The following is a 12,585-nucleotide window of genomic DNA, read 5'->3' as shown; positions in this document are numbered from 1 at the left end:
ATTTACAAAACCGAAACAATGACCAGTTATCACCCCTCAATTCTCAAAATACAATACAACTTACAAGACAACACTGAAATTAGGAGAAGCTATTCACTTACTACGTAATTGGGAACACTCAGTATAGTCTTTCCGTTCCCTTACAATTCTTGAAACACAAATAAAGAACATTTAAAGTATATGATATGTATTTAATACTTAGTTCGGAGAGAAGGCTTCTTTCTTCTCTCTTGTTGCTTCATTCTTGTTTCTTGAACCCTCGGGCCGATGACCTTCGATGTTAGGTCCCTTTAAACAACAAGCATCATCATCATTTCTTGAACCCTCGACTCCAGTTGATTTCCGGAGATAAATGCAGGACCACATACTCGAATCCGGATGCCATCCTGACATCCTTCTAATACTCAAATTTAGGGACTGAGATTCGCCTCTGTAACGCATGTCCAGTTACTCTCTAAATTTACTCCTGCTCTCGAAATGAGCATTGCTCCAATGTTCAGTTTCTACTTGCAGGAGTAGTCTATTAACCCACTTCTAACTCACTGTTTTATGGTGTAAGATAGGCTTCCGCGTACTGGCTGCGTTCACGTATTCCCTCGCGCACCGAGCTGCTTCAAAGTATATGACGGACTCTCCTCAGCACGGCTCCCGATCTTAACTCTGTTAAAAGTCTTACGACAAAAAACCCTGCGTCGGTAAAATTGAGGATATTTTTTTGTTTTCTCAAGATTATAGAACTTTTCACTACTGTGTCTTAATAACTGCTCCACCCTCTCATGTGACCGATGTGTACGTTTATGATTGGTCATAATGTCATTATCTGTTTACCCTCCATGGTTGGTTTTTCCCTCCGACTGAGCGAGGGATCCCACCTCTACCGCCTCATGGGCAGTGTCTGGGAGCGTGAGACATTGGGTCTGGGGATACAACTGGGGATGATGACCAGTACCCCGCCCAGGCGGCCTCACCTGCTATGCTGAACAGGGGCCTTGGTGAGGGATGGGAAGGTTGGAAGGGATAGACAAGGAAGAGGGAAGGAAGCGGCCGTGGCCTTAAGTTAGGTACCATCCCGGCATTTGCCTGGAGGAGAATTGGGAAACCAATGAAAACCACTTCGAGGATGGATGAGGTGGGAATCGAACCCACCTCTACTCAGTTGACCTCCCGAGGCTCAGTGGACCCCGTTCCAGCCCTCGTACCACTTTTCATATTTCGTGGCAGAGCCGGGAATCGAACCCGGGCCATCGGGGGTGGCAGATAATCACACTAACCACTACACCACAGAGGCGGACAGGTTTATGATTGGTTCACGTGGTTAAACTGTTCTCTTGCGCGCGATTCAACTCAGTCTTTCAGAACAGAATGGAAGGAAATATTTCCTAATATTGTCACCAAATGCTGCAGTTTTAAGTTTGAAAACTACGTTACAACCTCGGCCCTACCTACAGGTTGGCGTCAGCAAGACGCTGACACGTCCGGCTCCATGGCCTTTGGTCACTGGGGTCCGGGTTCGATTCCCGGCCGGGTCGGGGATTTTAACATCGTCCGGTTAATTTCTCCGGCTCGGGTGCTGGATGTTTGTGTTCGTCTTAAATGTATAAGTTCAATTCATCAAAGTCGATTCATAATTAATAATCAGAAACATACAAAAAATTGTCAATTCATAATTAATAATCAGAAACATACAAAACTGTAGCTGGCTAAATGACCAAAACCCAGAATTTTATAAAAGACGCTGTCACAATATTACAACATGTTACACACAACGCTGAATTTCTTGGCTTGCTTTTACTAAGTCTTTGTTTATACTGACGTTATGCATTTGATAATGCTCTGTTTTCACTTTAAAAAATTGCCACACATTTGATAACTACACCAACATTTCGTTTAGAAGACACTTTCATTAATTTAATTACATTTTTCAAGACCTCATTCTTAGAGGTGGCGGGTTCGAGATTCGCTCGAGCCCGTTCGCCCCACAGTAATGGACGGTGGGGGGGAGGTTACGACCCTCCGATCGTGACATTGTTATCATGCCCCATGAGAAGAAAAATGCCAGTCATTTTCATAAGACTGGCGGCGTTCTGTGAAGTAATTGACCGGGCTAGTTGGCCGTTACGGTTAGGTGCGCGCAGCTGTGAGCTTGCATCCGAGAGATAGTGGGTTCGAACCCCACTGTCGACAGCCCTGAAGATGGTTTTCAGTGATTTCCCATTTTCGCACCAGGCAAATGCTGAGGCTGTACCTTAGTTAATGCCACGGCCGCTTCCTTTCCACTCATAGGCCTTTCCTATCCCTTCGTCGTCATAAGACCTAGCTGTGTCAGTGCGACGTAAAGCCAACTGTATTTAAAAAATAAAAATGAAGCAATTGAAATTGTAATTCTACTGATTACTTGTTGGAAAAGTAATTTGAAATTGTAACTGAGTAAAATATTTCTCAGGTAGCTGTAATTCATCCCAATAACCTTTTTCTTGTACTTTTCCCATCGCTGATTATAATTCATTTTCATTTTGATCCACTGTTGTATGACATTATGTCAGCCGCTGTCTAGAACAATACATCTGTAATATTTTGAAACTAAAGTATGTTTTCTTCTTCTGCAGAGAGCAAATGTAATGTGAAGACGAAGATAATTGTCGCCGATTTCAGCAAAGGACAACCTGTGTTCGACAACATTGCAATGGAACTCCATGGTATATCAGTGGGTATACTGGGTAAGTAACCTCTTGACCTAGTGGCTTGCTTTTCTTCCATCCACTGCTCATGGAGTACGATGTCGTTACTTAGTGAATTTCATGTGAGAAACCAATTACGTAAGTAAGCTGCCTCAGTACCAATAGCGGCGCTAAGATGTTCGCCCCCTTCCCCCGCAATAATTGAAAATGGAGTAGTAGTTACTCCAAGCAGTGTTAAGTGCGTGATGAAGCCCGGCGTTAGCCGGAGGATCGCGAGGTTGGTCGCAAAGAGAAAATGGCAACACGGCAACCACTATTCCATTCTTTAATCGCCCACCCAATAATTTTATGCTCATCACACTGCTTCAATAACTCCTGCTGACTTACACTCAGAAGCTTCACTCTCATATTATCTGTTTCTTTACATTGGCCTACCAAGTGTAGGTCACTGTTCACTTTTCCACACAATGTACACAATGAATTATCTTTATTTTTAATCAACCCTTATTTTTATACAAGCCCGAAAATCACCACAAAAGACCTCATCTCACTGGTCTATCCACGTTACTAATACTTTACCTATAAACTTGAATTACCTCGTTAAATAAACTAAGAGACGCTCTCTTTCTCTCTGCGTATCCAGTAATCGGGAGATAGTGGGTTCGAGCCCCCTGTCGGCAGCCCTGAAGATGGTTTTCCGTGGTTTCCCACTTTCACACCAGGCAAATGCCGGGGCTGTACATTAATTAAGGCCACGGCCGCTTCCTTCCACTTCCTAGACCTTTCCTATCCCATCATCGCCATAAGACATTTCTGTGTTGGTGCGACGTTAAGTAAAATGGCTTTCTCTCTGCATTCCTCCAACTATCGTTGCCTTTGTATGCCATTCACCCTCATTATAGTGCGGCTCCGTGGCTAAATTGTTAGCGTTCTGGCCTTTGGCCAGAGAGTCCTGGGTTCGATTACCGGCAGAGTCGGGAATTTTAACCATAATTGGTTAATTCCCCTGACACGGGGACTGGGTGTATGTGTCGTCTTCTCGTCATTTCATCCTCATCACGACGCGCAGATCCCCTACGGGTGTCAGATCAAAAGACCTGCACCAGGCCTGTCTGGAGGCCACACACCATTATTATTATTATTATTATTATTATTATTATTATTATTATTATTATTATTATTATTATTATTATTATTACCCTCATTATAAACGATCTCTGACTTCTACTTCCCCTACTTCTCCAGACCTTCTGCCATATGTAACACGTACCCACCCTTTCCACATATATTTTAATCTTCGACAGACAATTCCTAGCATACATACTTTTCAGTTGCTGCTGGTAAGCCGTTTGCAGCATTATACCCATCTCTTTAAACACATCCAATAGCAAATTACCCTCTTTAAACATACCACTTCCATGTACTCCCCACACATGACTATCGGTCCGGCATTAGATGTACACTGCGGGAGTCGCATTACCGTCTTACTAAATTTACAAATAATTTGATTTAGCCTATCTCTTTTATCCTCTATACCCCATAATTCAGCCCCATACATTACTCTGCTTAACACTATTGTCTTAACACCAACCTTAGAATTCTATAATTTATACCCGGGAACTTTGTCTCTAGAATTTTGACCACTGAGAGAGCCGCCGCCCCCCTCCATTTTATTCTCTTAATTTGATCTTCCCATCCACCTCTTCTATTTATGAGCACTCCTAGATATTCCAACTTTTCTACTTCTTCGATCCTCTCTTCCTGGACCACCCATTTCCTTTCCTTCTTTCTCCCCCTATTCTTACGCACTAGGCCTACCATCACCTTCGATTTATTACCTTTAATTTTCAGGGACCACTTCCTAGCATATTCCGAAATCGCATCCAAACTCCTCTGCACGCCCCCCCCCCCGTTAAGGTCAATAAAATCATATCATCAGCAAAAATCAATCCTGGGATCTCTAAATCGTTTACTACCGGCGCCGCCCAGTTATTATCTCCGTGACCTTGCAGTGTGTCGTGTATGAATAATAAAAATAAGATCGGCGATAACTAGCAGCCCTGTTTTAATCCTACATTACAATCTATCAGAATGCTCACTAAATTTTCTTCCAGTTTAATGTAACAATAGACATTCTCATATATCGCCTCAATCGCTCGGATAACCTTTTTTGACACCCCCACCCTTCCTAACATTTCTATTAACGCTCTTCTACTCACTGTATTGAACGCTTGTTTCAAAATCTATGGTCGCTAGATATATTTTTACCTCGTTCCCTATTCAGATGTTTTTCCAGGATCATCTTCACTGTCATTATGTTATCTGTCGTCCTTCTGCCCTTTCTAAAACCAATCTAGAAATTGACAGTATCGACCTCTCTTCCGCCCAGTCTCTCAGACTATTCGCTAGTACTCCTGTGTAAATCTTACTCAGGGAGTCTAGTAAGGTTAAACCTCTATAATTACTCGGGAGATTCTTGTCACATTTCCTCTTATATGTTGGGCATTTTCCACTCTTTTTGAAACGTGCCGCCATCAAAAATTCTGTTGAATAGCTTTACTATGCCCTCTATCACCTGTCTGTGTTTACCTATTTCTTTCCAAAGCAAGTTGCTGATACCATTGCTTCCCCCACCGACCTACACTTAAGTTTACATATCATCCCTAGTACTTCCTCTTTAGAGATTTCTTTATCAAGCTCATATATATGTACCTCAATATCTCTCCACAAGACATTTTCATCCTTATATCATTCCATTTATCTTTACCTCCTAATAATTCTCGGAAGTAAGTCCACCCATTGGTCGTAATCAATACTCGGCTTATCAAACCTCTTAATTCTATTTATTCTGTCCCATACTCGCTCGGGTTGATTCATCCTGCATTCCCTATTAATTATTGACTCTGTTCCCTCATCCGAAATTTCTTCCTCTCAGCAATTTTAAGTTTGTATTCTTTTCTTAGCTTACAGAAAACTTCTCTTTCTGGTCTCCCTCCGTTTCTCCCATATTCTTTTAGCGACTTCACGACTATTTTCCTTAATTCCTTGCACTCCTTGTTGTACCACCCTTCTTCCCTTCTCGTTTTTCTTCTCATACCTCTGTCAATCTGTGCTACCCTTTTAATTGGGTATTCAATTAATTCCAACGCTCTGTCAATATTGTCTTCCCTCAGTGCTTCTTCCCAACCATACCTAATTAATTGCAGTTCATTTACAATAAGGGCATGTAATTCCTGTTTTACATTCTCTGACCATTTATATTTAATGTAACTTCTACCCTTCTCAACATTCCTCTTTTTCTCTCCATCTTTTACCTCTCCCTCACTTCTTCCTATTATCACCCAGACTGGTCCATGGTGGGATTTGACCCAGTCACCTATTTCAATCCTCTTAATTCTCCCTAACATATCTTCCGAGCCAATTACTAAATCAATGACGCTCCCCCTTTGTGCTGTGATATATGTCAACTTCCCTTCCCTATCCCCTTCTCACCAGCCATTCAGAACAAAATTTTCCTGCGGCACATAATTCCATGAGTTCTGAACCGTAACTATTTCTCTCTTTATCTTCACTGCGTTTTCCTCCCCTCATTATCATCTCATCCTCTTTGCTGAATGTTGGACACAGCTCACATATCCTAGAACTCAAGTCACCAAATAGCAACATTCCATCCCGCCTATAATACTTGTTTCCAATAATAAATCCTCAAAAAATTTCATTAGCGTATGGGGAGCTCTTGGGGTTGCATTATGAAAAGTCAAACATAACATCTTTTCTCTCCCTTTCTCCCTCCCAATATTGAACCTGACCCAGACCACCTCTTCTATCTCATTTTAATATCCTCTATTAGCTCACTAATCTCTTCCTTTATTAAAACCACTATTCCCCGGCGTTCTACCCCTGTTGCGCTTTTTTCTCTTGGATTTGTACTTGACCACAAACTCCCTCCACGCTGTCTCCTTCCCTATTTCTAGCCATGTCTCTGTGAGTGCCACAATGTCAAAGCTTTCCACTATTTTACAACCTCCTCACTGCGTAACTTACTTAACAATCCTTCAATATTTACAAACCCTATCTTCCAATCTACGAGTAATTATAATTTACCCTCCCTTGCATCTCCATTTCCTCCCTTATTTTTTACTTCTTGTTACTATGGCCGCCAACGGCCGTAGCCGTGTTGAAACACCGGATCCCGTGAGATCTCCGAAGTTAAGCAACATTGGGCGTGGCCAGGAGTTGGATGGGTTGCCACGCGCTGTTGGTGGGGGTAAGGGAATGGAGGAGCGGAAAGGAACCGGCCACCCTACCGTACGTAAACTCCGGCTCAGGAACACCTTTGTGGAGATTCGGACCTGCCTTCGGACAGAATACACCCTTACCTTACCTTACTATGGCCCTCTCTCCTTCTACTTCCATTCCCTATTTTTGGACATTTCGGGTCGCTCTTTGCCCTTCTTGTCCTCAGCACCTTTCGTTTTCTTTCCTCACAGACCCCTTAAACTCTCCCTTTGTTCAAGGCTTCTCTTCCTTTTATTTCATCCCGCGTACCTTTGCTATGTACATATCGACTGCAGGCTGGACTTGCTGGTTCTTGAGTGTCTCCCTCCACCACCACCTGCTGAATCCTCGTTTCTGTTTCTGCACTACACTGGACACTGACCCCAGCCATGCGCTCGTCTCTTACCTGTCCGCGTCCCTCCTCTCGCTCTGCGAACTTCCTGTCATCTTGCCTTGTCATCATGGCTTCTTCCTGTTTGAGTTTCTCATCCATTTGTTGCAGCTTCGTCACCGCCCACGATCTCACCTGTCTGCCGTTTGATAACACCAGCTATTGGCCCCTGATATGCACCCTCAGCCCTTGGTGCCTGGCTTTCATTAAATGCCTCCTTAAAATTTTCAAACACTTACAACCTTCACATCCCATGTCTCTTTTAACCCATATTTTCTCACGTTGTAAATTCCCCGCATTTCTCACAGCAATATGAGCCATCAAGTTTGATAGCAGCTTCACTTTAATTGGCCTGTGCCCTCTTACTTCGCCTACCCTTTCTGCATCATCGATGTCTACTTCACTGAAGTTAATCTTCATTTTGTTCTGAATAACTTCCACCGCCTTTTATATTAAGTCTACTTTGTTTTCTTTCACTCCTTCCTCCACACCATATATAAATATACACTTCCGCATGCGTTCCTGACTGGTAATTGCTTCTTCTTTCTTCAGTTTTGCCACCTCTTCTTCCAAATTTTTTACCTTCTCTCTCAATATCACAATTTCTTCCTCATTGCTTCCCCCACTTTTTCTTGAATCCATCTCCTCATATCGCCAAACTCCCTAGATTGGTCCTGGATCATCTCCTTGATCTGTTCGAATGGGCAGGCTTCTTTCACTACCTCCTTCACCACCTCCTAAATTACTTAAATGCCATCCCAACTAATATTGCCACTTGTATTCGGGCCGGGGCTCAATTCTACGTCCCCAATAACTAGTAGCACAGTTATCACAGCTGCCACCAAAGCCACCTTTACCATCTTTCCTATGCCCTCCTTACACTCCATTCTTTTGGTTGTTTTCTTTTTGAGTCTCCACTCCAATCTTCCAATCGCGGCCCGATATTGCTCTACTCCAATCATTACACGGCACTCGCCACTCAGCACGTCCGCTTCCACTGCTTGTTTTTCTTGCTAGGGGCTTTACGTCGCACCGACACAGATAGGTCTTATGGCGACGATGGGATAGAAAAGGCTTGGGAGTTGGAAGGTAGCGGCCGTGGCCTTAATTAAGGTACAGCCCCAGCATTTGCCTGGTGTGAAAATGGGAAACCACGGAAAACCATTTTCAGGGCTGCCGATAGTGGGATTCGAACCTACTATCTCCCGGATGCAAGCTCACAGCCGCGCGCCTCTACGCGCACGGCCAACTCGCCCGGTGCCACTGTTTGTTTAGGTTACACTGTGGTCACATTGTTAAGAAATAATCTCGGTCCTAGGACCAAATACTTTACCACTGTTTACAACTCAATCGTCCATCGTAGGCCTACTTTGCTACCGAGCGTTATAAATAGGCTGGAAACTTCGGTATTTAGTGTCAGATAAGGAGAATGTCTTTGTTATCGTATCTTCGCCGACTACTGCGTTCTCAGATTTAGCTAATTAACTCAACAGCCTTGTTGATTGTTGTGAGTGGCAGCAAGGGGTGGTTATTATTAGAACAGGTTGGAAAACCCACATTCTTTCAGAAATAGCTACCGTACTCTTACTGATGAAAGGAACTCTGTACTACGACGGCCTAAGTTTGGAATAGCCCTCTTTAATGCAAATAATATTGTGTTGCGTGCTGTAGCTTTATCAATACGTAAAATCACTCTTCAACTACTGAATTAAGAAACAGTCATGGGCCCCTCACAAGCCATGGGCCCTCCACCCCGCGGAGTCTGCGGGGTCCTTATCGCCGCCACTGCTCTGTGAATGATCTAAAATATTCGTAACCATCTGTTTGCAACTAGTACGGTGGCCCTCTTTGCTACTACAATGTGTTTCTCTCATCGGTTGGCCGGCAGGAACGCCCAGCTTATCTGCCTCCCGTTCACTCATCACTTCCCGGTACACAGCGCAGCGACAGCACGGGAGTACGCGCACTTCGCAGTTCAGGTCCGTTCTTAGAACGTGTGTTAAGTGTTGATCTGTGGCTCCCACTGTTCTCGAGTTGTGAAATGTTACTTCGGGGTATAATTCTCATAATGCCTCCACAGGTGTACACGGTAGAGGAAAGGGTATTTATGTACGATGATTATGAAAAAACAGGGTCTTGCTGGGAAGTCGTTAGGCGATTTGTAACACAATTTCCAGGTGTACGCCCTCCACATAGAGAGACCGTGCGTAAACAAATTGAGAGGAACTGGTTCATTACTCGTTAAAAAAGAGTGCATAACGAGGAAAAGGTAAATGAAATCGCAGAAAGATTAGAATATACGCCTACAAAATCCTTAAGACGACTTGGACAAGAAGAGCTCAACATGACGGGCTACGAAACTGTCAAAATTGAAATAGCTTCATTACGGAAGAAGAAGATACGCGTGTGAATCGGAGTTTCCTAAGACGATGGCAGAAATGTGCGGATGCAGGAAGAGAACATTTCCAACATCTTCTGTCATAAGGTACGAGCTCATTTTCTTAATTCTTGATTACTAATTTTCTTAATTCGTATTTTCTTAACATTAATTGTTATCTCATGTTATCCACGGCTAAAGTGAGCGAAGTGCTGTCCTTAGTGCTATGCGGGGAGTGATGAGTCAACGGGAGGCAGATAAGCTGGGTACCCCTGCCGGCCAACCGATGAGAAAAACTCACTGTACATCTTTTACCTCAATATCATCGAAGAAACTGACTCTAGCCGTCGCCTGCTAGGTGTCCCTCTGTCTCTCTTACTCTTTATGGCTGACTCCATTATTCTCCAAATAACCTACCCTACTTTCTGTGCCTCGCATGAACCCCACCACTGATATCTGTTCATACACAAAGCTGCATCCAGTCGAGTTCATTCCTATCGTAGCCTTTATATCGTCGTCTTTATCTGTTTACTCTCCAGGGTCGGTTTTTACCTCGGACTCAGCGAGGGATCCCACCTCTACCGCCTGGAGGGCAGTGTCCTGGAGCTTCAGACTCTGGGTCGGGGAATACAACTGGGGCGCATGACCAGTACCTCGCCCAGGCGGCCACACCAGCTATGCTGAACAGGGGCCTTGCGGGGGGATGGGAAGATTGCAAGGGATAGACAAGGAAAAGGGAAGGAAGCGGCCGTGGTCTTAAGTTAGGTACAATCCCGGCATTTTCCGGGAGGAGAAGTGGGAAACCGCGAAAAACCACTTCCAGAATGGCTGAGGTGGTAATCGAACCCACCTCTACTCAGTTGATCTTCTGAGGCTGAGTGGACCCCGTCCCATCCCTCGTGCCACTTCTTCAAATGTCGTGGCAGAGCCGGGAATCGAACCCGGGCCTCCACGGGTGGCAGCTAATCACACTAACCACTACACCACAGAGGAGGACGTCTTTATATTTACATTGTAAATTCCCTCCTGCGGTTGTTCCGAGCACTTCCTTGTTATAAAACGCCGTTGAACGTTAACTTCCAATTCACTACATTAGCTGTGGTACACATTTGGTCGATTTCACTTACACTGACTGACAGAGCAAATGCAACACCAAGAAGGAGTGGTCAGAACTTTATGCCAATTGCAGGGTAGACTGACATCACTGAGGTATGCTCATGATGTGAAATGCGCCGCTGTGCTGCGCACGTAGCGAACGATAAATGGGACACGGCGTTGGCGAATGGCCCACTTCGTACCGTGATTTCTCAGCCGACGGTCATTGTAGAACGTGTTGTCGTGTGCCACAGGACACGTGTATAGCTAAGAATACCAGGCCGCCGTCAACGGAGGCATTTCCAGCAGACAGACGACTTTACGAGGGGTATGGTGATCGGGCTGAGAAGGGCAGGTTGGTCGCTTCGTCAAATCGCAGCCGATACCCATAGCGATGTGTCCACGGTGCAGCGCCTGTGGCGAAGATGGTTGGCGCGGGGACATGTGGCACGTGCGAGGGGTCCAGGCGCAGCCCGAGTGACGTCAGCACGCGAGGATCGGCGCATCCGCCGCCAAGCGGTGGCAGCCCCGCACGCCACGTCAACCGCCATTCTTCAGCATGTGCAAGACACCCTGGCTGTTCCAATATCGACCAGAACAATTTCCCGTCGATTGGTTGAAGGAGGCCTGCACTCCCGGGGTTCGCTCAGAAGACTACCATTGACTCCACACCATAGACGTGCACGCCTGGCATGGTGCCGGGCTAGAGCGACTTGGATGAGGGAATGGCGGAACGTCGTGTTCTCCGACGAGTCACGCTTCTGTTCTGTCAGTGATAGTCACCGCAGACGAGTGTGGCGTCGGCGTGGAGAAAGGTCAAATCCGGCAGTAACTGTGGAGCGCCCTACCGCTAGACAACGCGGCATCATGGTTTGGGGCGCTATTGCGTATGATTCCACGTCACCTCTAGTGCGTATTCAAGGCACGTTAAATGCCCACCGCTACGTGCAGCATGTGCTGCGGCCGGTGGCACTCCCGTACCTTCAGGGGCTGCCCAATGCTCTGTTTCAGCAGGATAATGCCCGCCCACACACTGCTCGCATCTCCCAACAGGCTCTACGAGGTGTACAGATGCTTCCGTGGCCAGCGTACTCTCCGGATCTCTCACCAATCGAACACGTGTGGGATCTCATTGGACGCCGTTTGCAAACTCTGCCCCAGCCTCGTACGGACGACCAACTGTGGCAAATGGTTGACAGAGAATGGAGAACCATCCCTCAGGACACCATCCGCACTCTTATTGACTCTGTACCTCGACGTGTTTCTGCGTGCATCGCCGCTCGCGGTGGTCCTACATCCTACATCCTACTGAGTCGATGCCGTGCGCATTGTGTAACCTGCATATCGGTTTGAAATAAACATCAATTATTCGTCCGTGCCGTCTCTGTTTTTTCCCCAACTTTCATCCCTTTCGAACCACTCCTTCTTGGTGTTGCATTTGCTCTGTCAGTCAGTGTATATTACCATGCAGGAGAAATGGTCCACCTGTTCCAGTTCGTATGTCGTACCTGATATTCAATGTCCGGCTCCGCGCTAAACAGTTAGCATGCTGGCTTCTACTCCAAGCGATCCTCGGTTCGATTTCCGGCTGGGTCATGTATTTTAAATGTTATTGGTTAATTCCTCTGGCTAAGGCACTGGGTGTGCGTGCCGTCTTCAGCATTAGAATATCATCGTAGGTAGGGCCTAATCGTCAGGAACGCGCAGATCGCCTATAGGCGTTAATTCGAAGGACCTGCATTATGCCTCTCCGGAGGCCATACGCC

At 45.6% G+C, this 12,585-nt stretch overlaps 1 protein-coding gene across 1 annotated transcript in view; it reads left to right on the top strand.

Annotated features, from left to right (window-relative positions):
• Window positions 1–12,585, top strand: part of LOC136862962 (inactive hydroxysteroid dehydrogenase-like protein 1) — a 306,443-nt gene that overhangs the window by 226,974 nt on the left and 66,884 nt on the right. Inside the window, exon 3 of the mRNA XM_067139263.2 lies at window positions 2,607–2,717. Within this exon, the coding sequence (XP_066995364.2) occupies window positions 2,607–2,717 (111 nt within the window). The remainder of the gene's footprint in view (window positions 1–2,606; window positions 2,718–12,585) is intronic.

Source organism: Anabrus simplex, chromosome 2 (genome assembly GCF_040414725.1).
Source record: "Anabrus simplex isolate iqAnaSimp1 chromosome 2, ASM4041472v1, whole genome shotgun sequence".
Lineage (NCBI taxonomy): Eukaryota > Metazoa > Arthropoda > Insecta > Orthoptera > Tettigoniidae > Anabrus > Anabrus simplex.
The sequence above is the reverse complement of the archived record's forward strand: the minus strand, read 5'-3'. Positions and strand labels throughout refer to the sequence as shown.